The following is a 26,153-nucleotide window of genomic DNA, read 5'->3' as shown; positions in this document are numbered from 1 at the left end:
TATAATAAGAAATTACTTCTATCAATAAATGGATATGCAATGTCCTCCACTTTTAGTTGATGGCTTACATTTTAGAATTTATATATATATATATAACAATCTATGATGAAAAACCCCTAAGAAATGATGTAGATGGTCCTAAGTATATTACACTTCTGCTTTTCTCCAATCAATATTTTTCCATTAAGAAAAGAGGATTGACCATTGATATTTGGCGGTAAAGTTCAATCAAAACTGTTCAATTTAAAAAGTGGACCAATAATAATATAATAAGATACAAATATTTTTTTTAAGTAGCCCATTGGAGTGACTTTTGTGCCATCCAATAATTTATCCATTCCCCTTATGATATGGATGTAGAGAAGGGTAAATTACACTTACCTCCATCAAGGTTTGGGTAACTCTCATATAGGGTGAAGAGTTTGAGGTTTATGACGCTGACCTACCTAAAGATTATAAAAAGTCAATTATACCTTTATATGTAACAAATTTTTATAATACAAAATATATTCTAAAATAAATAAAAAAAATTAATTATTGTATCTCATCTCTTTTATTACTTTTCTCTCTCCTGTCCACCACTATTATCCTTTCTTAAAAAAAATCTTGTAAAAAAAAAAGAAAAAAAGAAAGAAAGAAAGAGTGTAAGGACAACTTGGTCATTTTATGATTTTTTTTCACAAGTTTTGATAAAGAAAGGGTTGTTGAGCATACATCCAAATTAGGGGTGGCAAATTATGACACGACAACACGACACGAACTCAACACGAGTTAAAATGGTTTGGGTTTGGTATAAACGAGTTTGGGTTATAAAAGGGTCGACACGATTAACCCGTTTACTTAACTGTGTCGGGTTAGGGTTGAGACGGTCAACTCGTGTAACCCGTTTATGACCCATTTAACTCAACATATTATAATCGTGAATATGACGTATGTAATATGTTAAATGTTTAAATCCAATTACTATGCATAATTAAGTCATTCTATTATTTAGTATTTGATTAAATATTAAATTGAGGATTCTTAAAACGATTATTAAATGGTTTGGGTATGAATTACCTATTCAGTATAATACCCTTATATTGACACGATACGAACACGACTCACCCACGAAGATGAATTGTCACCCCTACTCCAAACCTTAAAGAAAGTCAAAACAATAAATCGTAAATACTTCATTTGTGTGAGATTTATCCAAACCTCTTAAAATTTGAGAGTGTAACTTATCCTTCAATCATACCATTCTTAATTCCTCTCCAGTACAAAGTACTTGGCGGTGCAAATTCAACCATGCACAAAAATGTTACCTGTGAAATTTCAAATTGGAGATGAAAAAATTGCAAGTGAAGTGCGCCAAAGACGATTTTGACGAGACAGTCCACTTGAGAGAGCTGGGCAGCGAAAGAATCTTTCAAAACCGTAGTTGTCTTTTTCTTGCTGTAAATCTGCACAAGTATGTCGTCTTCTCACCCTTTTTAATTTAGTCTACTCAGTAATCAACATTACTGAATGCGAACTAGCATATCGATGGAGTATTTATTCATGTTTGTTGAACACACACACACAAACAAATATATATATATATAACTTCATGTCCCTTTATGTCATTTCTTTTCTATGCTGTATTACTGTCTGGTGTGGAATTGGTACTGTTAAAAAGATCATAATTTATGCAACCCTCAATTAGGGTCGTGAATCATCAATTCCAGTAGTACTGTGTTATGAGAAGCTTAGTCAAAATATATGATTTTGTCACCATTGAAAGACATAATGGATTAGTTTAAAACGATTTGCTGTGGATTCCGAAAAGATACACGAAAATGAAGCTTAGAAATATAATCTTGCAGTTCGTGAATTTAAGGTAAAGCATAGGTTTGTGTAATGCATTTAATGAATTACGAGGAAAACAGAATGTTTCCTGGGTATTATTAACATACAATCATTTTTTATCACAAACCTTGAATGGAAAAGACTGACTGGATTCCTCTATTTTACCTCCTTTGGAAATTCAATTTCCCTATGCAGTATGCGAAAAGGAATGCAAAAATAGCAGGGAAAGCTATGAGAACAACAGCCACAAGGGCTAAATGATCGTGTCGAAAGCCATAATATTCTTGTAGGAAGGAACTGATTGATTTGATCTCCCCAAATATGAGTATCTTTTTGTTCTCATCTCCATACTGTGAGGTCAGGAGGCCGTTTAGGGACCAGGACGTAGGACAAATCCAGTACAACCAAACCCACCACTTGGGAATTTTCTGCACAAAATAAACAGAGTCACAATATTTGGCTTAACGATAGTCAATTTTAACGAGGATGAGAAGTTTTATCGTGTGAAGTATGTAGAAACTATACTCAAAATCGATCAGGATGACAAGTTTCATCATGCGAAGTTGAATAAGAAGGGTGGTCAATTTGATTTTTTTGGGAATTGGGATATAAGGGTCTCTAGCATCATCCCTTAGGTTCAGTTTTGTTAGAATGAGTGATAAGTGTGTGAGTGAAAATTTCACAATTTCCGTGAATTTTTTTTGCATATTCTTGTGAAATTTACAGGGATATCTAGCACAAATGCAGTCCACTCTTTTGAGAAACTTTGACTTCACTGATACATAAATGCATGTAAAGCTTCATTACATGAGAGAGTACCTACTTTCCTTGGTTCTCAGACCTATCTGAATGGAGCTTTTGGAAGTACTCATGGAACAGAAAACATGAATTTTTTTTTCCCCCATCATAAGTGCTTCTTTCTGTTTGTACTTGGTTCCAACAATTTTCATGAGATCTTTTTAGTCCATGGAAATGACTAATGCAAACAATTATAAGTTTTTATTATTAGAAGATGTAGGAAGTAGGCTAGGTCATTATTTAATAACAATTTAAAAAGTAAAAAGAAAATAAATAACAAGAGGTGGAAGGTTTTACCGGTCCTGGCAGGAGGAAGCCGGAGAAAAGACTCAGTATTGTGTAGACTGCAGTTGCCAATATGGAAGCTACTTGGGGATCTCCGCTTAATGAAACTATCAGCATCCCAAGGTATACAAAGTATAAAAATGTGCAGAATGTTGCATAGAAGTACCAGAAGACCTTGTGAGCTGACCAGTAGAACCCTATTGATGGATATGTAATGGCCACAAACAAAATTGCTTGCAACAGTATATAAGGTATTTCAATGGTAACCTGCAAAAGATCACCTCAATTATAATTTATGAAGTTCACGGTATGTATATCATTCACCATAACAATGCAAGTACTACTTCAGTACTTGTAGATGATTGTGTACCTGTGCGAAGGAGTAAGCCTTTGAGGAGTACATCCCAGCAAATTTTTCCCGATACAGAACATTGCGCTCAGTTGCCACATGCGGTAGAACTGTTGAACAATTATTTATCCCCAAGAATATGACAGCAATATACATGCATCCAAGTATGTTGAACAAATCCTGCTCAGTGTTTCTTCAGGAAAGAAACAACAGGCTATAAGTTAGAGCTTCACTAATTTCTAGGGCTGTCAGTTAGAAAAAATAAGCTGCAGAAAACTATTATATGGCCCAGCACAATGTCACTTAAGGTATTATATGCTTTCCCGAAACCTCCTTTTAGTTCATCAATATACTTTGATGCTGGTTTTGTGGTTTCAGTTTAAATGCAGCACTCAAATTTTCCACATTAGTTCTTTGATTAGAATTGACTTTATTGTATTATTTGTGTCTGAATTGCTTGTGTTAAGAAACTACATATATTTTACTTCAATGCGATCAAACTTGCGTCAATTATGTTTGGTTCAGGAGTTGATAAAGTTGTCCAAATATAGAAATGATGGTGTGGCTTCCTTTTTTTTTGTTTTTATTTGTTTTGTTTTGTTTTGTTTTTTTGGTTATAAGTAATAAAATAAATGAAGGCCACTTTCTGGCTTCTTATAGTTGCCTAAAGAATTTTAGAAAACGAATAGTAGAGTGAAATATTGTTTTCCTAGCTATGTTTGCTATCTGTCACACTTATGGATCCCTGGAATTCGTCACATTGTGCCCTAAAATGTAAACATTATATCATTAACACAACAGGAAGGAAGTACTGTAAAATTTATATTGTAATAAAATGGTATATCGGAAAACCTGTGTTAGTTACTATGAAAGTATTGCCATCTCAACACATCTCCTTAAATTGTGCCTAGGTCAGTTCAAATTTTCTTTGACTTGGTTTTAACTCCATCCATTCACGATGTTACTGAATTCAACTCAACCAAAAAAGGACTTACATTTTCTCCGCTTTCTGCCAAAAGAGCGCTCCAAAAGTTATTGCTGCAACTATCATAAACACTAATCGCACCAAGTTGTATTCAGGACTTCTCCAATATGACAAGTGTTGTTTCCAGAGGCATGCCATATACTGTTCTCGACTATTCTGTGGAAAACGAGTACGAAAGTGCAGCTCTTTTGAACCTGGTGGTGGCTCACTCAACTGTCTAACCAACTCTACTGTTTCTCTATGACCAGAAAAGCAATGAAAATATTTTGGTAAGTACAACCAGAAATAATTCTGATTCTTGACACTCAGTAGCAATGTCATCTTTGACCTGGAAATTCATATAAGATACCCAAGAAAAGTTTTAAATTTTAATCACACCAATATCAAGTGACTTACTGATGCAGTGGTGATTCCTTATATATGCTGGCAAAATCTAAACCAAGTTCCGCTTCTACTGATGCAGAAGTAACTTCTAACATCCATGTTGCTGGATTATAATTATCTTTGATCTTTGGCAAACCAGTAATACCCTGTTGGATAAGGAAAATGTTACATTAGCGCAGTACAAGAATTTTGTTTTTTTTTTTTTCCTATGCAAATAATTAATATATCTGTAGGGAAAATAAGTAAAAAGAACCATTGATAGGGCTGGAAGGATGACAACAAAATATACTTGTGAGTTCTTAGTGAGGTTGTCTTTGCACCTTTTTGTGATTCATTTACATTTGGCATGAAGGATTTATTGTTTTGTGTAACAAATAATGCTTGGGTTCTCAAAGTGTGGGAATACAAGTTCAATTTGAACTTAGCTACTTAGAGTTAATGATGCCTGATGTAAAGATTATGTCTGTATTCATTCCATTCCTCCCAACACCTCATTGGCAGAACCAACACTGGACACTGGATGGTGAAATTTTTACATGTGAGGTAAAACAATAAGGCCACCCACATCACCAAAAGGAAGTGCAGGTTCCATAAATGAACTCAGAGAGGACTACCATATTTTTATATTACTGGATGCTGATTCATTAACTCTGAAGGTTTACTGATCAGTAGAATTTTGCCTATATCAAGAATTCGAAACTACTGTCACTCTAATGATTCTGAGAAATTTTTTACCTTTAACAAATCCTCTCATAACTCAAAACATGATTGAATTTGTGTGTACATACCAGATCAAATGTTGATTGAAGTATTTATTTTGAAATAGTTCAAGATTTTTTGGTATAATTACGTGGTCTTTTTTCTTTTTCTTTTATAAGCAGATAATTTTGTTTGGATAGCTACAAAATGATCCATTAGATGGTGATTTTGTCATTTCCTTCGTAACTTCTCAGTTGTGTTAAAAGCGTTGTTGCTTGGTGAAGTGGTAAAAGTTCAGGTTCTTAGTTTGAGAGTACAAATAATGGCAAAAATTAGGTCTTTACTCAGTTTGCCTCTCCTAGCTCCTCCGTTAAATGGAGGCATACTGGGTAATAACCTTTTAATTGTGTTAATGAACAAATATAGGTGTCACTTACTTTATATATTTCAATCAATGAGCTCATGAAGTTGCCAATTGAATGTGGTCAACTATGTTTTATTTATTTATTTATTATTTTTGATGTGTTTGGTTACTTATAATGTCCTCATTTAATGATCCTTAGACTAGAAATGCATGTCGAATTAGTGAATTGTTGGAGTGTCATTGATTTATATATGTTTGATGTTCATCTGTTATGATTATAGAAGGACAACACGAACACATTACTTCACATCACCATGTTTGTTTAAAAATCTGAATAGCAAATATAGCAGCCATGATAAACAATCTCTGGGAGGAGACAACAAACTCAGTGAAGAATCAGTGATCATTGGATGCAATAGGAAGTCTACTTGCTTAGTAATAAGTGAAGTGGTGAAATTGTGTGCGTACCTCAAAATATTCGATAAGTTTACTTGAATGATTCCCCAATGCTCCAGAATAGATAATTTGCCCTCCTCTTTTCATTAGAATCAACTGCACAGAATTGGATGTTAGATACTTATTAATTACTGATATTGTATTTTCTGTTTTCCACATAATGACAGTTAATAAGATTTTGTCAACTTCAGCTTAGAGACGAAAATTAAGATGCTATGTATATGTATATATGTATATGTATATATATAGAGAGAGAGAGAAAATTTATATAGATTAAAAAAAAAGATACATGCATAAGAATGTGTATACATACACATGCATGAGATTAATATTTTCATAAAAGTTCAACAACTAATTTATATTGCGCTTATGAGTATGTTGACGGAGACTATAACGAGATGAGTTTGATATCTGTGTAATTTTAGGAAAATTAAGAGTAGAGGTTAGGGAACATTTAAAATGACGGCTAAGATTACCAATGTTTGGTTCCTTGATTGTATTTCACTCGTCATGAGGAAGGAAAGGTTGAATGAAGAGAAGAGATGTTTCTGTTATTTACGGGTGAACAACTTGAAAGGAAATTCTGTATGATGGGTACAAAGGCAGTTAATGATTAGCCTAGAGCAAGATGTTAGACCTAATCGTGTATGCTCTTTAACTATAACCTCAGTTTCCATATGAATTGAGCTGTCTTGGTAGACCTAATCGTGTATGCTCTTAGACATATGCCTCATATGTTTTGTAGTTTAAAAACTCTCATACCCGTTTATTGACAAAGAAAATCACAAAATATAATAAATAAAATATATTACAATAAAAAAATTAAAAAATATGTTTCACACTCACAATCTGAGATCAAGCTCAGTTTTCCGAACTCGTCATGAGTCCTAAATAAGCCCCTGGTTAAAAGGCTACTAGATGCAAGTCTTTTACAGTTATGTTTGTTCTTTTGTGTGACGTTCTTCTCAAGGATTCTTGGTATTTTTGGTCAAGCAATTGGATTTGACAAATCTGCTCTATCTTGTAATTTTCGTGATAAAAGGGATTTTACTCACCTCATCAAATGCCTCAAAAATATCAATGCTTGGTTGGTGGATGGTGCAAACTGTTGTTCTTCCTGTTGCAACTACATTCTTCACTGTACGCATGACAATTGCAGCTGATCTGGCATCTAAACCTGATGTAGGCTCGTCCATGAATATTATTGATGGATTTGAAACAAGCTCCACTGCAATCGTGAGCCTTTTACGCTGCTCGGTAGAAAGACCACTTACCCCAGGTATCCCAACTAAAGAATCTCTAATGTTATCAAGTTCAATTATTTCAAGAACTTCTTCCACGAATTTCTGCACAACAGATACATTGTAATATGCATGTGAGATAAGGTTCCAGTGTACACAATATAGTATATACCCATGTAAATTAACACACTGTTTGGATAACACACCAGCAGTTTTTTATTTTAAGAACATAACTAAAATTTGCTCTCCAAGGCAAAATAAATGCTTTCAAATGCCAACCGAACAGTATCTGAATACTCATGTGTTTATGTGGTACTACTAGTCATTTGGATCACATTGGTTGATGTCAAACTGGAACCCCAATTCAAATACAAGATATTGATATTCTAGGTTTACTGCATTTCTACTTATTAAGCTTTGGAATGTATAATTTGGAATGTTAAGCTCTCTTTGGTGTACAGGAAAGGAAGATCTAGAAAAAGTATCACACTTTTGGGAAAACAGATTGCGTGTTTTAACCTTATTCCCTTTGAAAACCACAGTTGTCAATAACAATTGCACACTTTTTTAGAACTATGGAAAGAGAGTCCCTTAAAAAATGTCACTTTCAGAAAACAGATTGGGTGTTTTAGCCTTATTCCTCGCATTCTGAAATCTTTAAATACAGCTTACAAATATTACAATCACAATTATACACAGCCTTATCCTACAGCATGGACAAAATGTGTTGTCGTCTTCTATCAACTCAAATGGAGAATTAGAAATAGATGTGGTTATTTTGTCTGGTAAAGGAAATATTAAGTATTTACAAATTTCAACATCATAAAGCTGCCATGCCTATGCCTAATATATTCTTTTTCTATAAAATTTGAAATGGTTGGTACTGTGGACACTATATTTCTTAAATAAATTTATGTTACCTGGACTATTCTAAATGCTTAAGTACTTGTTTGAACATTACACTTGGATGCAGTATGAGAGGTGAATTTGACATGGCTGGTTTAACATGCATGATGTACCTAACGTGTATATTTAATAATTTAAGTATTCTATAATTGTACACAAAAGTCTCTTACTAAATTCCTGTTATTATTACTTCAAAATGACTGAAGTGTCCATTTTGAAGACTTTATTTTATAAAATATTACCAATTTTGCCCTAGATTATGGAAGAAGAATTACAAAAACAATTATTGTTTAGCTGTGTTCTTATATGGTATTATGATTTGATACATTCCAGGACATACATCTACGCTCGGCACATAATACCTTAGTCCGTGTAACTTGGACTAGAGTCTAGAGGTAAGTATGTGACATTCTTTTTCTCAAACCTTGGCCTGGGTAATGGGTGGCATCTTCTTCATTGAAGATTTGACAATTCAACTCCACAGATTTAAATGGAAAGCATTACCTATTAATTTTTATGCCAGTTATTTGTATGAAACTATGTACTTCGGGTTTGGCTACGTCAAATGAAAAAATACGAGTGACAAAGGCAGCCCTAGATTTTGTGGATTGACTTTTGTTTAATTAATATATGACAATTATCTAGGGATTGAGCCTCTTATTTTCATCATTTTTTTAAATTTATAGGATAGCCTTGTTTGTATTTGCGTAGAGAATAACATACAGCTTTGGTTTCTGGAACAATCTCTGGTGGTAACCGCAACCAAGCTGAGTATGCCACTGACTCGCCCACAGTAATCTGTGGAGAATGTATATCATGCTGCTCACAGTAACCTGATACTCTAGCAAACGTCTTCTGGACTTTGGGATACCCTCCAATTCTTATATCACCTTCAATTGTACCTCCAGTTTTCCTTCCGGAAAGGACATCCATGAGTGTTGTTTTCCCAGCCCCACTGACTCCCATTAATGCTGTAAGAATTCCAGGTCTGAATGCGCCAGTAATATCATGAAGCAACTGAAGTTTGTCCTGATTGAAACCGTTTTCTTTCATTTCCTGAAAATAGGTAATGAATTAATATATAGTTGACATTATTCAGTATACAAAGGTTATGACTATAAAATCTAAGACGTATAGCCGCAGATGATTACCGGAGGCGTATCAACAAAATATTTCACATCCTTGAATGACATTGTCAGTGGTTCAAATGGCAGGACCAAATTATCTGTAGAACCAAGTATGAAGTTAGGAGTTGTTCATTAATTTCAAGAGCTGGTTCTTGTCTCTAATAGATCAAAAGAGTTACCAAGTTTGGTATCCCACCAGTCCTATGTTTTTCTGCACTAGTTATAGGAGAAGCAGCCAGAGTTGAATCATTGTCCAAGTGTGCACTACTTTTACGGTCTCTTTTTTGTAGCTGAGACAACTTTTCTTTGGAAATAATAGCTCGTGACATCCCTGGAGCTGTGTTTAAAAAAGCATATATTGGTAAATATATGAAGATTGTTCTTCGACATTATGCCTGTTTATTGACTAAGATGGACTTACGATTTCGGTAGGTTAAGGCCAGGACAAATCCGAGGTCAAAAAATATTGCGAACCCAACCAATGCCCCTACTGATATCCAATAGAAGTAGCCATCAAAGTTTAAACCATGACGAATTAAAACACTCTGCCCTAGAGTTGTGTTTCCTACTGAAACCTGCAAAAGAGAATGAACTAACACCATTAACATATTTATATCCCATTGCAAAGACCCAACTGGGACTTGGACCCTCCACCTCCAATTTCGGAAGTTTCAGTAGATATACTCAAGTTAACAGCTGGTCATGGCAGGACCAACATATCATGTCATGTAGAGTTCACCTTTTGCCAGCGTGGAGCAAGGAATTCATTTAGTGAAACACCTATTTCCCCATAGGTCATTGGAGAAGCCCAGAATGCCCAACTTAACCAAGGTGGTAAAGAGGCTGCATGGTACAAAAGCTGTTAGCAATTCAGTTGTTCTTGATTAAGCATGAGACATATGTGTCAATATGACTTACGTCTCGGAAGAATGAAGCCTCCAAACAGGAATATTAGTACTAAGGCCATAGAACCTATTGTAGTTGCAGCAACCATAGTCTGGAAAATTGAGGCAATGAATCGACACATAGATGTTGATGCTTGATGCAGAGCGAAAAGCAGAATGAACTGGCAGAAAAACCTAGCATCCATAGTAGAACATGAGATATGATAACAGAGAGAATATGGAGGCAGTTCTTATCTGGCATTTTTGTTCTGCTAGGATTGGCTCACCTTTGTACTTCAGGGCTATACCCAATAACATAGTAAGTAATTGATGTCCAAAGGATGGACTCAAGCAACGAAAATGGAGTCTTCAAGATAGAGGCTGGGATAGAATAAGCCCATGCGGGGTACAAGCAAAATGCTTGTTGTTTGTAGAACACTGGAAGTCTAGAAACTGTTAAAGAGAGCTCTGCAACTCCATTGGTCATAAGTCTGATAAGTGTATAAAACAAAGAACCCATAAAATAGTTTGCATGCAGCAAGTCTACAGGCATCCGTGTGCGTATAAAGATTGTCATTGTCATGAATGCGATTATTACAAGCTGTGGAATCATGGATTTAAGCTCATAAGTCAGGATTGGAAGTGAATAGTAGAAAACACAAGACAAAGGGGTCACGGGATAGAATATTACCTGTGCTGTTTTGAATACATATACAAAGGAGTTTCTCTTCATGAGAAGAAACTCTCTCGCCATGCAAGCTTTAAATAGTTCCCATTTGCTCAAGGAGTAAGTGCTAAATGACAGGGCATTTTTAGGGCACTGTGATTTATTGTATGGCCTGGAAAGCTCCGCATCTAGCTTCTCTCCAAGATGACTTTTTTTGAACATCTCGCAGAATTGATCCACTGAAATGTAACTGTATGGAATGTCAGTTCTGCTCCAGTACTGTGCTTGATCCTTCTTCGAGATTACCTGAAAATAATTAACATATACATTTGTTTTGCAATAAGGGCATTGCAATTAACAGCATATCAGAATGTGTTTACTCACCTCCTGGAGGAAGTCTGCTGCACCCTTTCTTTCTGGGCACTTGAAACCACAATCCTGAAAAAACTGGAGTGCATGACTCCGAGGACCATGATATAAAATCTTCCCCTCTGCCATCAATATGAGATCATCAAATAGTTCAAAGGTCTCCGGAGATGGCTGCAGGAGTGCTACCAATGCAGTTGAATCCATGATGTGCACCATGTGCTGGAGGCATGCTACTATCTGAAAGGTTGTGGAACTGTCTAATCCAGTTGATATTTCATCCATAAATAAAGTTTTTATGGGACCTACAATCATCTCTCCTGCCAGATGGTTTAGCCAAGAAAAAATTAGCGTTAAGAATAAAACTTCTGCATCGAAAATTGTCGTATTTTCTTTTTAGAAATAGGTTCTAGTCATTTAAAAATGGTTGCCGTATGGTCTAGTTGAGGTCTAAGTGGAATTGAGTTATTTAGACATGGATTTTTTTTCATTGACTACCTGTTGTCAGTCTTCTCTTTTGGCCACCTGAAATTCCTCTTCTCATTGCGTCACCAACCATTATATCAGCACAGATATCCAGTCCGAGGATCTGAAGGCCATAACGTTGTAGTTTCATGTTACCGTTGGTCAATATATCTTTATGAACTGCTTATAACCCATATTGATCTCTGTTTTGAAGAGAAAAAATTACCTTGAGAACATAATTAGTCTGCATATTTCTTTTTTGTCCCTGAACTGAGATTGCCTGCTCAAAACTATGTCAATATCTAAAAAACTTTCAACAGAGTTAATAAAAAAAGAAGAAGATAAAGTTAAAATAATTGTATATAATTATATTTACTTTCATGTAGGTGTCGATGTCTGGATCGGGCACAATGCCTGCTTCTTTCTCTCTTCTGCTAACTTCGATCATGATTTCTTCATAGCCAAATATGAAAGTTAATAATTTTGTATTGATACATGGGTGTAATTACAGTAATAATAGAAGTACTAAGAGGTGAAGGAAGCTTGCCTGCTCTACTACTGACACCCTGGCATCGTCCAGAAAAATCAACTGTTTCCCTCACAGTCATCTCTGGTATGTGTAGGTCATATTGACTAACGTAAGCTGATGTTTTCTGCGGAACAAACTCGTGTAGCCTGTAACCATTGTAAGAGACTTCGCCTGTGACCTGAAAAGAGAGAATTCACATTATATATATTGTAATGATGGGCACTGGTTTAAATTTGTGAGTAAGAGTTGTTTTTATAGAATCCTTATAAATTGGATAGTGTTTATGATAATGCATTAATCTGACTGCTATTAATGTTTGTTTTTCCTTTTTCCTCTTATTTTCTCTATAGCATAGAGGTTGGGAGGTGTAACTGGATCTAACACAATTTCATACACCTGTTGTACTTGAGCACAGATGGAGGTGTGAAACTGTTTGTTTGTCCATGTGGCCAACCCCATCTCTTTGGGATAAAGGCAAGGATGATGATAATGATGATGATAGCTCATCATCATTTAAGGTTTTTTTTTTTTCTTTATAACATTTAGTTTTCTGAAATTTTGAGAGACAATATATTGAACAACTAACCTTGAGAGACTGATTTAATTTTCCTGCGAGGGCCAATAACAAGGTGGTTTTCCCACAGCCGGGGGGACCAAGAAGAAGAGTAAGCCTGCATCAAGTGCAATCTTCCATGAGTAGAGTTTTCGTTTTCCTTTCTTTTTTTTCCCTTTACTTCATAAACATGAAAACCTGATTTTTTAGAGTTTTTTTTTATAACATTTCATGTTCATCCTTTCGTATTAAACAACTTGGATGAAATGGATCAATTCAAAGCCAAACTTTTTTTTTTTTTTTTTCTGTCTTCACCTAGTACAATTATATTAAACACTAGGTATTTTTTCTCTAAGGGAAATGAAAAAGTAACCATGTTGCACAACATGATCTAACTTATAAAAAATTAACCACTTGGTGAAGGAAATTGCTTGGAATATCAATCTAATTGCTGGACCATTTAAAGTTCTGTAATATCAGGAAGTTGCTAAGCCATCTCTTTTCGGTGATGTTCTTGGATACTCAGTCTAAATTGTAGCTCGTTGAAGATGGGTTTCGTTCTTATGTTAACGAAGATGGAATTCTAGAATTGTTAAACTACTTGTTCACAACAGTACATATTTGTATTGAAATTGGAAATAAATAGTGAGATAAATGTTTTGACCATGTGCAACAAGGCTAATTACTGCAGTATTGGAGAAGAGTAAATCTTATCCACCTTGAAGATCATGATAGGGAAATGAGAATAACAAAATTAATATGGATTTAGATGGTAAGGTAAGTTATGGTAGCATGTGGTTTGACTAAACTTATGACTTGAGACAAATCAGAATGGTGAAACAGGATTCCTGTAGTCGACCCCAATGGTTGGAACGAGTCTTTATTGAGTTGATTTGAGTATTATATGTTTGTATTAGCCAACAACAATATTCAGATTTCCTTAGCATTGCAAGTAATTATATCGACAGATTAAAGTTCCTGATTATTTTATATGCCTTGTCCAATATATGATTTATATATAAATTTATCCATATTACCTTGATGGTTTGATGATGCCGCTAACATCATTTAGGATCTTGATCTTGGCTTCTTGATGCGTGAGCCGGAATACCTTTGTAAAAACCTGTTAAATGATGCTCCCATTAAGCTGATTGCACAGGACTTGCATCTTAATTAATAAAGATACAAGAGCTTCTTTAGAACTTGTTAATTGTGTTTTATATTCTTTGTTACAGAGATAATGGTTTTAGCAGGATGAAGCCAGTATGCCAAGGTACTGCACGAATTAGATCGGGGTAGAAGAAGCCTACTTACAGTAATCATGCTTAAAAGAGAGTTCCATAGTGTTGGGAGGGGCTTCCCTTGAACTACCTCACACTTGGCTTCCACAGACAGATTTTTGTATCTTACCTCAACAGTAGGTAAATTTACGCCAACTCTGAAAGAAAATTTTTAGTTAAGTGTAATGATGTGATTCAGAATATGCCTGAAGGGTATATGAAAAAATATATATATATATATATATACATATATATATATATATATATATATGTATGTATGCCTGAAGGAGCTTAGCTTGAGGAACACATGCAAAGGTTGGTTAGATCAAATCACTTGAATCCATGAAGAACATCTACAATAGATGAGCTAGAGATGGAGCTAGACTGTTTTAATGTTTAATTTCTTATTCCATTTTGTAGAAGATTCGTATTAATGGTCGATATGGTACTTATAAAATGACATGCCAATTCAATAGTTTGATGGGGGTGCTTTGTTGATGATCATTTGCTGTTTCTGGATACCTCTCCACATAAAAATGACAAGAAGTTTCAATCTCTGAGAATTTGACTACCATTGATCATATTCAGCTTTTTTATCAGAATTTGAAAAGCAGGATTACCTGTCTATCCTCTCTCTCATTCTCTGAAGCAATTGGAGATTATCATTCTCAATGTGCTTTATGAGCTTGTCGATGAACAGATGTCGTTCGAGCGGCCCAAGCTTCGTGACATCAACCATTCTCTTCTCTCCGAGTTCTGTTCTGCTTCCATTGTCGTGATTACTATCAAGCAGTGATGTTCTGAGCCGTTTGAAGGTAGGTAATTTCTCGATTGCAGCCCATTGCAATTCAACTTCATCTTCCTCTCTTATTGAATCTGAATGACTACTTCTAATGCTTCTATTATGTTGCTGAAATGATGTCTGGATGTTTCTTCCAATATTTGTTAGTTCCATCTGAGCTCGAAACCTTCTTCCAAAGAACTTCTATATGAAACTCTTATTCCTCATAACCCGTTTTTATATGCCAGACTTGGGAAGAAATAGTTAGTTTGCATTGACTGGTGTGACTACACAGAAATTTCATGACCACGAGTTTCTCACATATCAATAGTAAATGTTACTTTGATCTTGATATCAATAGCTGTCACTGTGAAAGGCACTTTGGCAGTGTTTGGCGGCATTAAATTGGAGCTTTGGAATTGGAATTGGTAAAATTAAAAAAAAATTTGTTTCAATTTTCTGAATTGCTTCTCTCTAATTCCGCAAATTTCAATTTCAAAACTCCAATTCCATGGCTTCCAAACATATCCTTTTGGTATTTGGTCAGGATGGTGACTGCTTAGGTCACAAATAGGATAGGTTAAAAATAACACAAGATATTACGTGATGATTTGTTGCTGATATGTTTTTCTCTCTGATTTTCATACATAGTATAATGATGGAGGCTCGTCTATATAAGAGAAGAAAACGATCAGAATGGAAGGAGAGGAAAAAAGAAACAGAGAGATAAGAAACAATATCAATTACCGGAGGATTTCCTCCAATAATTCCTCCAGTAAATCTTCAATTTAACATGAACGGTGGATGTTTATTTATTTTTTTTTTTTTCCATTTTTCCTGCTTGGGCATTAAAAGTTGATGATCGTGTCTGAAGTCTCTATTTATCTTGTTTTTTTAACTTTTTATTGGTTGATTTGTCAAATTCTTATTTTTCTTAGAAATTCGATTTCTGATTTCCAGATTTGTTTTCAAGTCGCTTTTGCATGATACATCATGTTGATCTATGAACCAGTGTAATCCATTGTTAGGATTGCAGCACTTGGCGCGCTGACTACATCTTGTTTTGTGAAACTTGTAGGAGCCTAATATTTATGACTTAAGTCACATAAAACGGGAGCGAATTCGAAAACGGGAGCGGGAGCGGGAGCGAGAGCGGGAGCGAGAGCGAGAGCGAGAGCGAATTCGAAAGCGGGAGCGTGAGATTGTCAATTTTCTCCCCAGGCCTAGCTTTAACCTATACCTACCTACTAGCTCTGCCCCATCTCATTTATTAATTCATTCCTCAATCCATTGCCATCTTTTATTGGTTGGAGTTGTTACTACTAATTAATACTCTTACCCAAACAAGTACTTGGAATTACCTGTAAGGATATATTTAGAGAGTTATTATATATTTTTAGAGAAAACAAGTACAACTACTAAGAGTCTGTGAATGTGGAGAGAGAGAGATCTTCTTAATTTTAGTCTGTGTGATGAGAGGTTGAAGGATTAGCAGCAGCATTCTCATCAAATCCCAATTTTCGCCAATTTCAATATATCCTTGTTTGTTTCCTTTATCCATAGAAAATTCAAGCATGAATATTGGTGGTTCCCCATAAAATCACTAGTTTTGGTGTTGGAATTTTTTTTATGTTGCGTTTCAGAGTATTGAACCAGTGTTATGAATTTGTCAATTCGATTTTTCCAAACATTGCATTAATTTTTCAAATCAGCGACGAGCTTGCAACGCCACATCTTTTGGCCATAAACAGTGAGAATTTGAGCGAGAGCGCGCTCGAAGCATAAGAGTAACACCTGTTGGGAAAGATTGTGTGACTTAGTTTATAACTACAAACTCTAGTATGTATATACGTTTTTATGCCTCCAATCAAAGAATGAAATTGATTGAATTAAACCATAGTCTGTCATGTAATTTCAATCTAATATCTGCTAGCTCATTTCTATTTCTTTAATCTTTCATGGGTCTTCCTTAATTTTAACAAATCCCACTTTTGCTAGGTGTGAACATGATGGATGCACTATGGCTTGATTTAGAAAGGTGCCACCAAGTGAAGGAGACAAAGAACACTTTGGAAAGAAAAGGTATGTGAAACATGTTGTGTGTATATTTAGTGGGATGGGAATAAATAATTATTTTAGGTCTGAACAAGGAAGAAGTTCAGGGTAATGCACACTAAAGAAAGAAAGTGGACTTTGACAAGACCTAAAAGGCTTGCTTCTTATATTGTAAAAGATTTAGTGTTGTTTTTTTAAAGATTAAAGTTATTTTTCTATTGGAAAGCCTATTACAAATGTATTGCACTTATTGTGGTAGTTTTGTTTTTATCATTATATGCATTATCAACAAAAACTTCCACTTGATATGGTATGCACTCTCAAGTCTTCCCACAGCCAAAGCCACTTTGGCTACTTGATTTAAACAAGAATCGTGATACATACTTCACTTGCCAACATGTTTGTGATACTCGTGTTGCACTTCTTTTTTTTTATTGAAAAAAAAAAAAAGGAAGAAGAAAGAATTGTGATGTATGGACTGAAATTGCAATAATCGGTTAATTGGTGTCATCACTTGGAGTTATCAGCATTTGTTTCTGTGATGCCATGGTCTGAATTTGGTGTCAAGTCACGTTTTTGCTTGTGGATCGTGGATCCTAATTAGTACTCTCTTGGAACTCGATATATAAGAGCGCTTAGAGTTTGAAGTGTGATTATCAAGAGACACTGAAATTCGTAGAGAGAGGGAGCGAGGCTCTGAAACTTGTAATTTTCGATTTTACACGTAATGAAGACTTTTGTCGAATCTTTACCGTGGACGTTGGTTTTGTCGCACTTCGTAAAAATATTTATGTTTTTTGTGTGATGTGTTTATTTTTCTATAATTTTTTTTTTTTCAAAGACCAGGAATAATTATTAGTTACACTCCCAAGTGATTTTTTTACTTTTTTTGTGTTCATTTATGTATGGTCTACAATTCTCTAGCTTTAATACTCTTTTAGGTGCCAAAGGACCCCATATAAGCTGCTTTTTGTTGGATTTCTCTATCAAGTCCCTTAAAGCAAAAGCTGATGCGTGTGTGTGTAAGTATGATGTTGCATTGTGATGCACTGTGTGACTAAATTCCAAACTAAGAACTAGTGTGGGTCGTTGGGTTTGTTTTGGCCATTAATTAATCTTCTAATCTTGAAAACTATTGATGTGGAAAGGTGATGGTGATCACACACAAAACTCAATAATTGTAATTTGAGGAGTTAATTTTCAGGAAAATTATAAAAGTTTCGCTTGATTTTTATAATTGACTAATATGACAATTGTTGAAATAAGTACTTCAAAAAAGATGGACTATATTTTATTGATTACTATGTAGAAGTTACTGTTAAATATGTGTTTATTGGAGCTCCGAAAGTCCAATTTGGGCATAGTAAGTTAGTGACATTACTCTAATTTTTTTATGTTTGTTGTTGAATATTATTCAATGTGTGTATTCATAAATATTTTTTGTTGTATAGCTATATAATTTACGTTGTCCGTAAACAACGCATCAACTGTATAATTTTGTGACACATACCACAAGGGTAGTGAAATCCTCTCCTAGTTGTGTTCACTCGTATCAACTATCAAAGTGTTTAATAGAATAAAAATTCAAAAAATATTGAAGAATAAGTGCTTCCTTTTTCTTTTAACTTTATGTATTTATTTATTTTAATTTGAAGTAATTAAAACCTGTTAGATTTTAGGCCTGTTAACACTCATAGTTGTGTTATCTCGTATCAAGTGTGAATGGAATAAAAATTCAAAAAAACATTGTTGAAAGCTCTTCCACCACTTTGTTGATTTTTCTGATGATCTTCAACTGATTGAGTTGATTGGGTGAACTAATTGTGAATTTTTATGATGTCAAAATATTTACTATGTGCATTATTGGATATTTTAGAAAAAAACTATACAACTTTTTTAGAAGAGTAGTAGGAAAAACTTTTTAAAGTTCAAATTTCATTATTAGTCTAAAGTTTCAAATTATTGGTATAAAATCCATTCTATTTCTAAAGTTTTGAAAGCAAAATCAGTAAAATTTTAAAAACTTTAAAGTAGATGTTGCGAACAAGAAAATGATTTTTTTTTTTTTTTTAATTTGTGAAAAGTCAAGTGAATCATCTAAAATTATATATTTTTAAATCATTAATTAAATGTGAAGAATTCGGAATTCTAATATTGAGAATCTATACCATTAATTTAAAACATAAGCCAATTTAAAAAAAAAAAAAAAAAAAAAATGAGTACACCTACTTAACACTCATAACTCAATGCAAACGAGAAAATCCCGTTTTTCTTCTCTCACATGATTTTTCTAGTTAAATTAAATAGAAAATTTTCATAATAGATATCTTTTCTTTCGACGAGTTCTGACTTTTGGTTAGACATAAAGCGCTCTAGAGCTTTTACGGTTAATGCTTTGTTTGGTAAGAAGGAAGGAAGAAGGGTAGATGAAAGATCAAAAAACAAATAAACTTTTTTCATTTAATATAAATGAGGAAATGAAAGAAGAGAAAAGAGGATGGATGAATTATTCTCCTTACTCTTTTACAAATTTCCATCATTCCAAATATGGATTGAAGAGGCGGGAAAAAAAGGATTATAAAAGTTTTTAAATTATAAAACTTTTTTTATAAAAAACAAAATAAGGTATTATCTGAATATTTTCTTTTCCATCCAACAAAAAAAAAAACAGTCTCTAACATTTATAAATCTTTCACAATGTAAAATTAGTTTAAAAAATAGGAATTTTATCTTCTTCATTTTTAATTTTTTTGTCACACAAAAATGAGATTAAAAGTTTATTGTTATTTTTTAAAGAAATGAACCACATTAAGTTTGAAAATGAAAAGATAACAGTTGCAATATACAATTGTGATACATACTATAGCTAGGAGCTAGCAACAACCAGAAATGCTCTAACCAAAACATGACTCGTCACATCCAAATATATATATATATATATATATATACACACACACAAAGGATGTTTTCAATTTTGTTGTCCATCTTTTTTTTTTTTAAGTTGTCTTAAATTAGTTGTCCATTTTCTAAAGTCAAATATCATATTTTACATCTTTTCATAAAATACTCTTAAATTTAAAATAAAAAAAAATTAAAGTTGATTATATAAATATTCAAATTTAAAAGGACAAATTAGTTATTTTAATAATGGGACAATGCAATAATTACATGTCCCATTACAAAGTTATACTCCCCGAGGGGAACATCTAATATGGATTAGAGAGAGCAGTATAGTGTGAAGTTTTCTCATTATATTCACAGGGACTGAAAATACAAGTTGATGACTTGTGTTGTGGTGGCCTTTTCTCGTTTTGATAGAAAAAAAAAATTTTAAGAAAATTTTGAAAAGTGTTTTAAAGTATTTTCATTTTTTTATAGACTCACTATTTAAAAATAATTAAAAAATTTATAACAACATTATGCCAAATGAATTTGCATTAATTTAATATTAAGGAGCATCATTTTATTAAATTTATATCACGGGGCACTTTAGTTATTATAACATCACACTTTGCAACAAATTGGATAGTTATAGGATTTTATGTGATTTTTTTCTTCTTTTTTTTTTTTTAGGGAGGTTTCTAGCAAAAAAAATTCATAGTAAAGGGGAGTTATACAATTTGCCCTATAAAATAAGAAAAGGGACATTTTCATCTAAAAAGATTTTTCATTTCCATCCACTCTGTTACCCCCTCATATAGTTTAGAAAATTGTATTTTTGGTTCAATTCGTTCTAAGAGCTATCTTAATGAAATTTTACTTAGGTTGATTAGAACCTATGATATGAATAATCTCAGTTGCAGAAGAATTATATGCAAATAGCTTTAATGGGAGTAAAGTTTTTTTAGAATTAATTTTTCAGTGTCATTCAATTATTATTTATATACTACGATAATATATAGTGATAAATGTAGTTGATTAAAAATCTTGTTACTTACTTGCTCACTCAACATGTTATAAAATTATTAATTTGTGCTTTTTCCTAGTACCCCTATAATTGTAAAAGAATGTCATCAAAATTCATTTATTTCTAATAATTTCTTATATATATATATATATATATATATATATATATATAATTTCTTATAGTTATAATTATATAGTATAATTATAAGAAATTATTATAGTGAATAATGAATTTCAAAATTCATTATTATTATAAATAAAATTATATAATAAAATTATAATGAATAATGGATTTCAAAATTCATTGTAATTATAAATGTAATTTATAATTATTATAAATAATATTATATTATACACAATACAATAATAATGAATAATGAATTTCAAAATGAAGCAATTTTTATAGATATGAAAATTTACAAGGCCAGAGCCGAAGAGAAGCAAAATGCAAAGGCCCCAAAGCAGGCCCAAGCAACACAAGGCCACCAACAAAATGTCCTTAACAAAAAATAATAATAAATAAATAAATAAACAGACAAACAAAACAAATAAATGGTTACTCATCCTTACACATAAAATATTGTCACAAACCCAATCGCTAAATTAATGTTCCAGCAACTAATCAAACTCATAATAGGAAGTTTAATCTTCAAGGTTGTGCCAAGATGCGGAAACCACCTACCCACTAGATCTTGACATTCACTCCCAATATTCAGTCGACAACTTCGACAAATTTGTTCAAAGGTGATTCCAAGAGGTCGATGATTCGATCCGACACTGCATATTGCCGACAAACAACTTAATAATGAGAAATTCATCTCCAAAATACGAAATTAACAAAAGCATGATTGCAAAAATGAAGAAAAATCAAGTTCGTATTTTTTGATTGGCTGTAAGAATAAAATACATTATCAATACTACTCCAAGTCATGCAAGCATTTTAATCACCTTTTTTTTTTTTTTTTTTTTTTTTTCTTTTTCTTTTTCTTTTTCCCTGTGGATTTAAGAACATATCAAAATCATGATGTTTATTGTGATAGTAAATTACAGAATGGGCAGCCATGGCTTCAAGTATCCAACATAGAAGAGCATTATGTAACTTAAACATGCATGATCTCACACAAAAGATGGCAAAATCTTTTCTGTTTTCATCCAGTATCTAATAATGTTCACAACGAGGAATTTCTTTAAGGGTACGTATTCTTTTGGACATTGTACATGTCCATAAAAATAAATCATCAGATTTTTTTGTGCCGTATATTATAAAAACTTTCAATTAAACAATTAGATTTTAATTTATAAAAAAAATAAAATTTTTTTGTAATACTTGCATAAATTTTTAATCGTTATATAATATAACAATAAAAAATAAACAACAATAAATTAATTTTGACTAACTTAAATCAAATAATATTGGCAAGTAAAAGGAAAAAAAACAAAGTGATAAATAAACATTGTTACTTTTTTAGAAACTTATTTGAGATTCAAAACAAAACTATACTATTGTATATTGGATCCGGAAAGAACGCCATGTGTTCTTATAAACTAAAAATCAATACAACAATATACCAAGTAAAATTTTGAGAAATTCAACTTTTCTGGAGGTTAAGAAAATCATAACTAATTAGTCTAATCCAATCCAAATTTAAGAAAGCTAATATATATATATATATTTGGAGAGAGGAACAAAAAAAACTTTGAGATTAATACAGTGTGCATAAAAATTATTTACATCGATGAGAAATAAGTGATTCCTTAAGTTAAATTATTTTCGAAAGTTACATTGAAATAAGAGATTAAGGATATAATTTTTTTTGTGTGTGAAACTTGTCTCTCTACACTCTCTTTTTCTCAGTAAAAAAAATGGGCAAACAAATTCAAGTGGGGAATAAGACAAAACAAAAAGGTCAAAAGGGTGGATGAAAAACATTTAAAAAAAACAAAAAACGTGATAGTAAAAAAATAATTTAGATTATTTTTAAAAATCATAAAATGTTAATGGCTTACCCATAAAGAGTATATAACTAATTTAGATTAGATTAGTGTTATTTCAGTCTAAATATAGGTAATTTAAATTTCAAAACAAAAAACTCTTCAAAAATAAATTAAAAAAAATAACTCTATTTACTTACCGAAAAAAAAAAAAAAAAAAAAAAGTAACAATTGAAAATTTAACAAAATAATAACTATGATAAAAAACCCAAACAAATTAATAAAATAAGAATTTAGATTTCTTCGGTCATCGATTTTTTATATTCAAAACTTCAAATGAAAATTTTGTTCTAGATTTTGTAAAAATTAATTTCTTATATATTTAAGAGATATGCAAATCCGAAAATGAAAAAACATATATATATATGGAAAGGGTATTTTTATGTCTTATTTTAATCAAAAGAAAAAAAAAATGATGGAAAGAATCATGTATGGAAGGATTTTAAAATAGTCACGAGTTGTGTCAGAAATTAAATTCAAAGGGGGCACAGTGTAAAAAAAAAAATTTGAAATAATCACTACAATAAATAAATATAGATTCTATAAGTCAAGAGATAAATAAGAAAAATTACTCAAAATAATATGTCAATCAATGAGTAATTTAAGAAAGATAAATAGTTAAAAAAAAAATTAAAAAGGTTGAAAAATGAGAGAATTTTGAAATGGAAAAAATTTGTAGTTTGATTCAAAAGGAAAATTTTACTTTTTTTTAAGGAAATTAACCGAATTTAAAGAGTAAAAAGGAGAAGAAATACAAAATTTAAGAGATAATTTTAGAAAATAAAAATTTTAGTGGGCATTATATGAATTTTTTTATATATACACGTAAAAATTTATAAATTTAATATATATATTAGAGTAAGCGGGCACCAGCTCCTCCTATGGGGGAGTATAGATTTTATACTGTACAGGTTGTACTATTTTTATTTTTACCTATACTAAAAACCAAAATTCAAAAAATTAGGGGGGCTTGGCCACCTCAGCATCTAAAATATTTAACTAAAAAACAATCATCTAAAATAAATATTTCAGATTGAATTAAAAAAAATAAAAAATCATGCCCTTTCAAAATATTGTATAAGATGGAGCAAACATTGAACTCTTTCTGAATAAAGAGCATACCTGGTGGTGGAATAGGCTTTGCATTTGAAAAAAAAATATATTATGAGAAAAATATACCCGAGTGAGATAATTTTAGGAACAGATCTCCAAGAAAAAAAAAAATTTGCTAGATAACAATTTTATAATTCTTTTTTGATAGATTACGTCTTCTCAAATTTGTTATAATTACAAAAATCACTCAGTTTAAGTCAACCCATTAAGCGTTTTGTAAGAGCAAAATGCTGAATTAACAACGTTTTTGTTCCCAACTTGATCTTCCTATAAAAAGATTAAAATGAAAACTGTAGAGCTAGGGAAAAAAGAGAGTACGAGGACAAAAAAAAGAAATATATATAGGAAAATGACATTATTGATGCTTTTAATACCAGACTTAAAACTTAAATATACGATGTGGTTGTTCTAAAATTTTAATTTAAATAGACATTATTGCTACTCTTATTTGTTTCCATAAAAGTTTCTTATAGCCCCTTCCTTATTTCTTTAGTTTTTCATGGCGGTTCGTTGTCACAGAAAGTGTCATGATACTCAAATATAATAATTTGATTTGTCCAAAATGTAAAACAAAAATTGCAATGCTTTATAATTTTTCAATGCATTGATTTTTTTTTTTTTTTTTTTTAATTTCTCTTCTTGTTTTTTGTTTCTGGATAGATCATTAGCTTTAATCATTAATGTCTATCAAAGTAATAATCCTTACAGATATGCAATATGATGTATATATAAAACAAATATATAATTTGATATACATGGTGATTGAAACTTTAATAGAGAACAAAAATACTAGATTAAGATGAAACTATTAGTACTTTTTAAATAGTTAATTACCTTCTATTTTTAAATGGTCCCATTATATTTGACACATACGTAACCACATACACTCGGTGGAGTAATAAATTTTTATTTATCAAGACAAATAATAGGACTCACACACACATATATATAGTATCTCCTAACAAGCATTGCATGTCACAATGAAAACATACATCAACCAAAAATAATTAAAACTGAAACATACCACGACAATATCGGGCCAAATCTTTAGGGTTGCTACCTGATCTCTCCCAAGCTTGCTTGAGCACTGCTTATATACCAAATAGCACAAATACATCCATAATTCAGTTTCAAGTGTAAGGGGTATATATATATATATATATAATAAAAATAAAAAACCTATTATTGTATTATTAAGGAAATTAAGAAAAATAAGAAAATAAAAATCAGCAAAGAAAGAATCAAAGTGGAACACTGTTTTTGGCAGCACTAAGAATTACACCCTCAAATTTACATACCATTCCACAAATTAAACATGTCCATATAACCCTCTTCATTGAGCTTGGTAAGAAACTGGCACGATGATTTCTTATCTGTCATGATAGTAGAATCATTTAAATGCTCACGCTGCCCTTCATCACCAATATCGGCCTTTCGAATTAAGTCATGATAATCAGAAGGACGAGTCTGTGTGTGCACTCGCCAATGACAAGGAATTTAGATGAATATTTCAAGAACAAGAAAATGAATATTTTAAATACTGCACACTGCATCCATCATAACAAAGAATCGATGACAAGTAATAGTTGGTAACCTTAATGGATATTTACAAAGAATACATTATTCATAATTTCAAAATATCAAAAAAATTGGCAGACAAGTTCAAACATCAATACGAGGTGTTTTTTTATTGTGCATATTGTGCACAAAATTAATTTGTTTTTCAAGTATGATAAACACATTTTTTCACTTAGGGTTTTCTGGGGCTCTTGCATACAATTTTTAGCATTATTTTAAGAGCCAAATTTGTCAGATTTTCTGAGTTTATTTTTCATATTGAGATAATATGATATACTATACATGAGTGATTTAGGATGTTTCTATTTCTTATTGGAGTTTGAATCATTGATTGAAGACCCACCGATACCGTTAGAGAAAGCTGAATCTCTATTTTAATGTCTACATCAAATTCAGATTTGAGAGGGATAACACTTTGAAGGATCAAAGAATTCATGGAGTGCCAAAGTTTTCTAGCCTAGAGAGTAATATGCCTCCGGTTGGCTCTTGGAACGCATGGGTTTGACACTCGGCACCAACTAACCCCTTAACATTTACCCTTCAAAAAATAAAAATAAATA

General features: G+C 32.2%; 1 protein-coding gene across 1 annotated transcript; it reads right to left on the bottom strand.

Annotated features, from left to right (window-relative positions):
• Positions 1 to 1,823: 1,823 nt before the first annotated feature.
• LOC132274708 (pleiotropic drug resistance protein 3-like) lies at positions 1,824 to 15,253 on the bottom strand. Its single transcript, XM_059776045.1, has 24 exons — positions 14,789 to 15,253; positions 14,203 to 14,326; positions 13,926 to 14,011; positions 12,922 to 13,006; positions 12,354 to 12,513; positions 12,183 to 12,259; positions 12,033 to 12,086; positions 11,840 to 11,930; positions 11,360 to 11,661; positions 11,000 to 11,281; positions 10,596 to 10,909; positions 10,343 to 10,503; positions 10,164 to 10,267; positions 9,846 to 9,999; positions 9,621 to 9,761; positions 9,449 to 9,522; positions 9,021 to 9,353; positions 7,206 to 7,496; positions 6,163 to 6,246; positions 4,644 to 4,777; positions 4,258 to 4,485; positions 3,284 to 3,455; positions 2,926 to 3,180; positions 1,824 to 2,258 (listed from the first exon to the last, which is right to left on the bottom strand). Exons 1-24 carry the CDS (start codon positions 15,121 to 15,123, stop codon positions 1,992 to 1,994), a joined length of 4,308 nt encoding a protein of 1,435 aa, XP_059632028.1. The 5' UTR covers positions 15,124 to 15,253; the 3' UTR covers positions 1,824 to 1,991.
• Between the last annotated feature and the right edge of the window lie 10,900 nt (positions 15,254 to 26,153).

Source organism: Cornus florida, unplaced genomic scaffold, assembly GCF_030987335.1.
Source record: "Cornus florida cultivar Cherokee Brave unplaced genomic scaffold, ASM3098733v1 CherokeeBrave_3.0.0_Hap2_Chr09, whole genome shotgun sequence".
In the NCBI taxonomy this organism is placed as follows: domain Eukaryota; kingdom Viridiplantae; phylum Streptophyta; class Magnoliopsida; order Cornales; family Cornaceae; genus Cornus; species Cornus florida.
The sequence above is the reverse complement of the archived record's forward strand: the minus strand, read 5'-3'. Positions and strand labels throughout refer to the sequence as shown.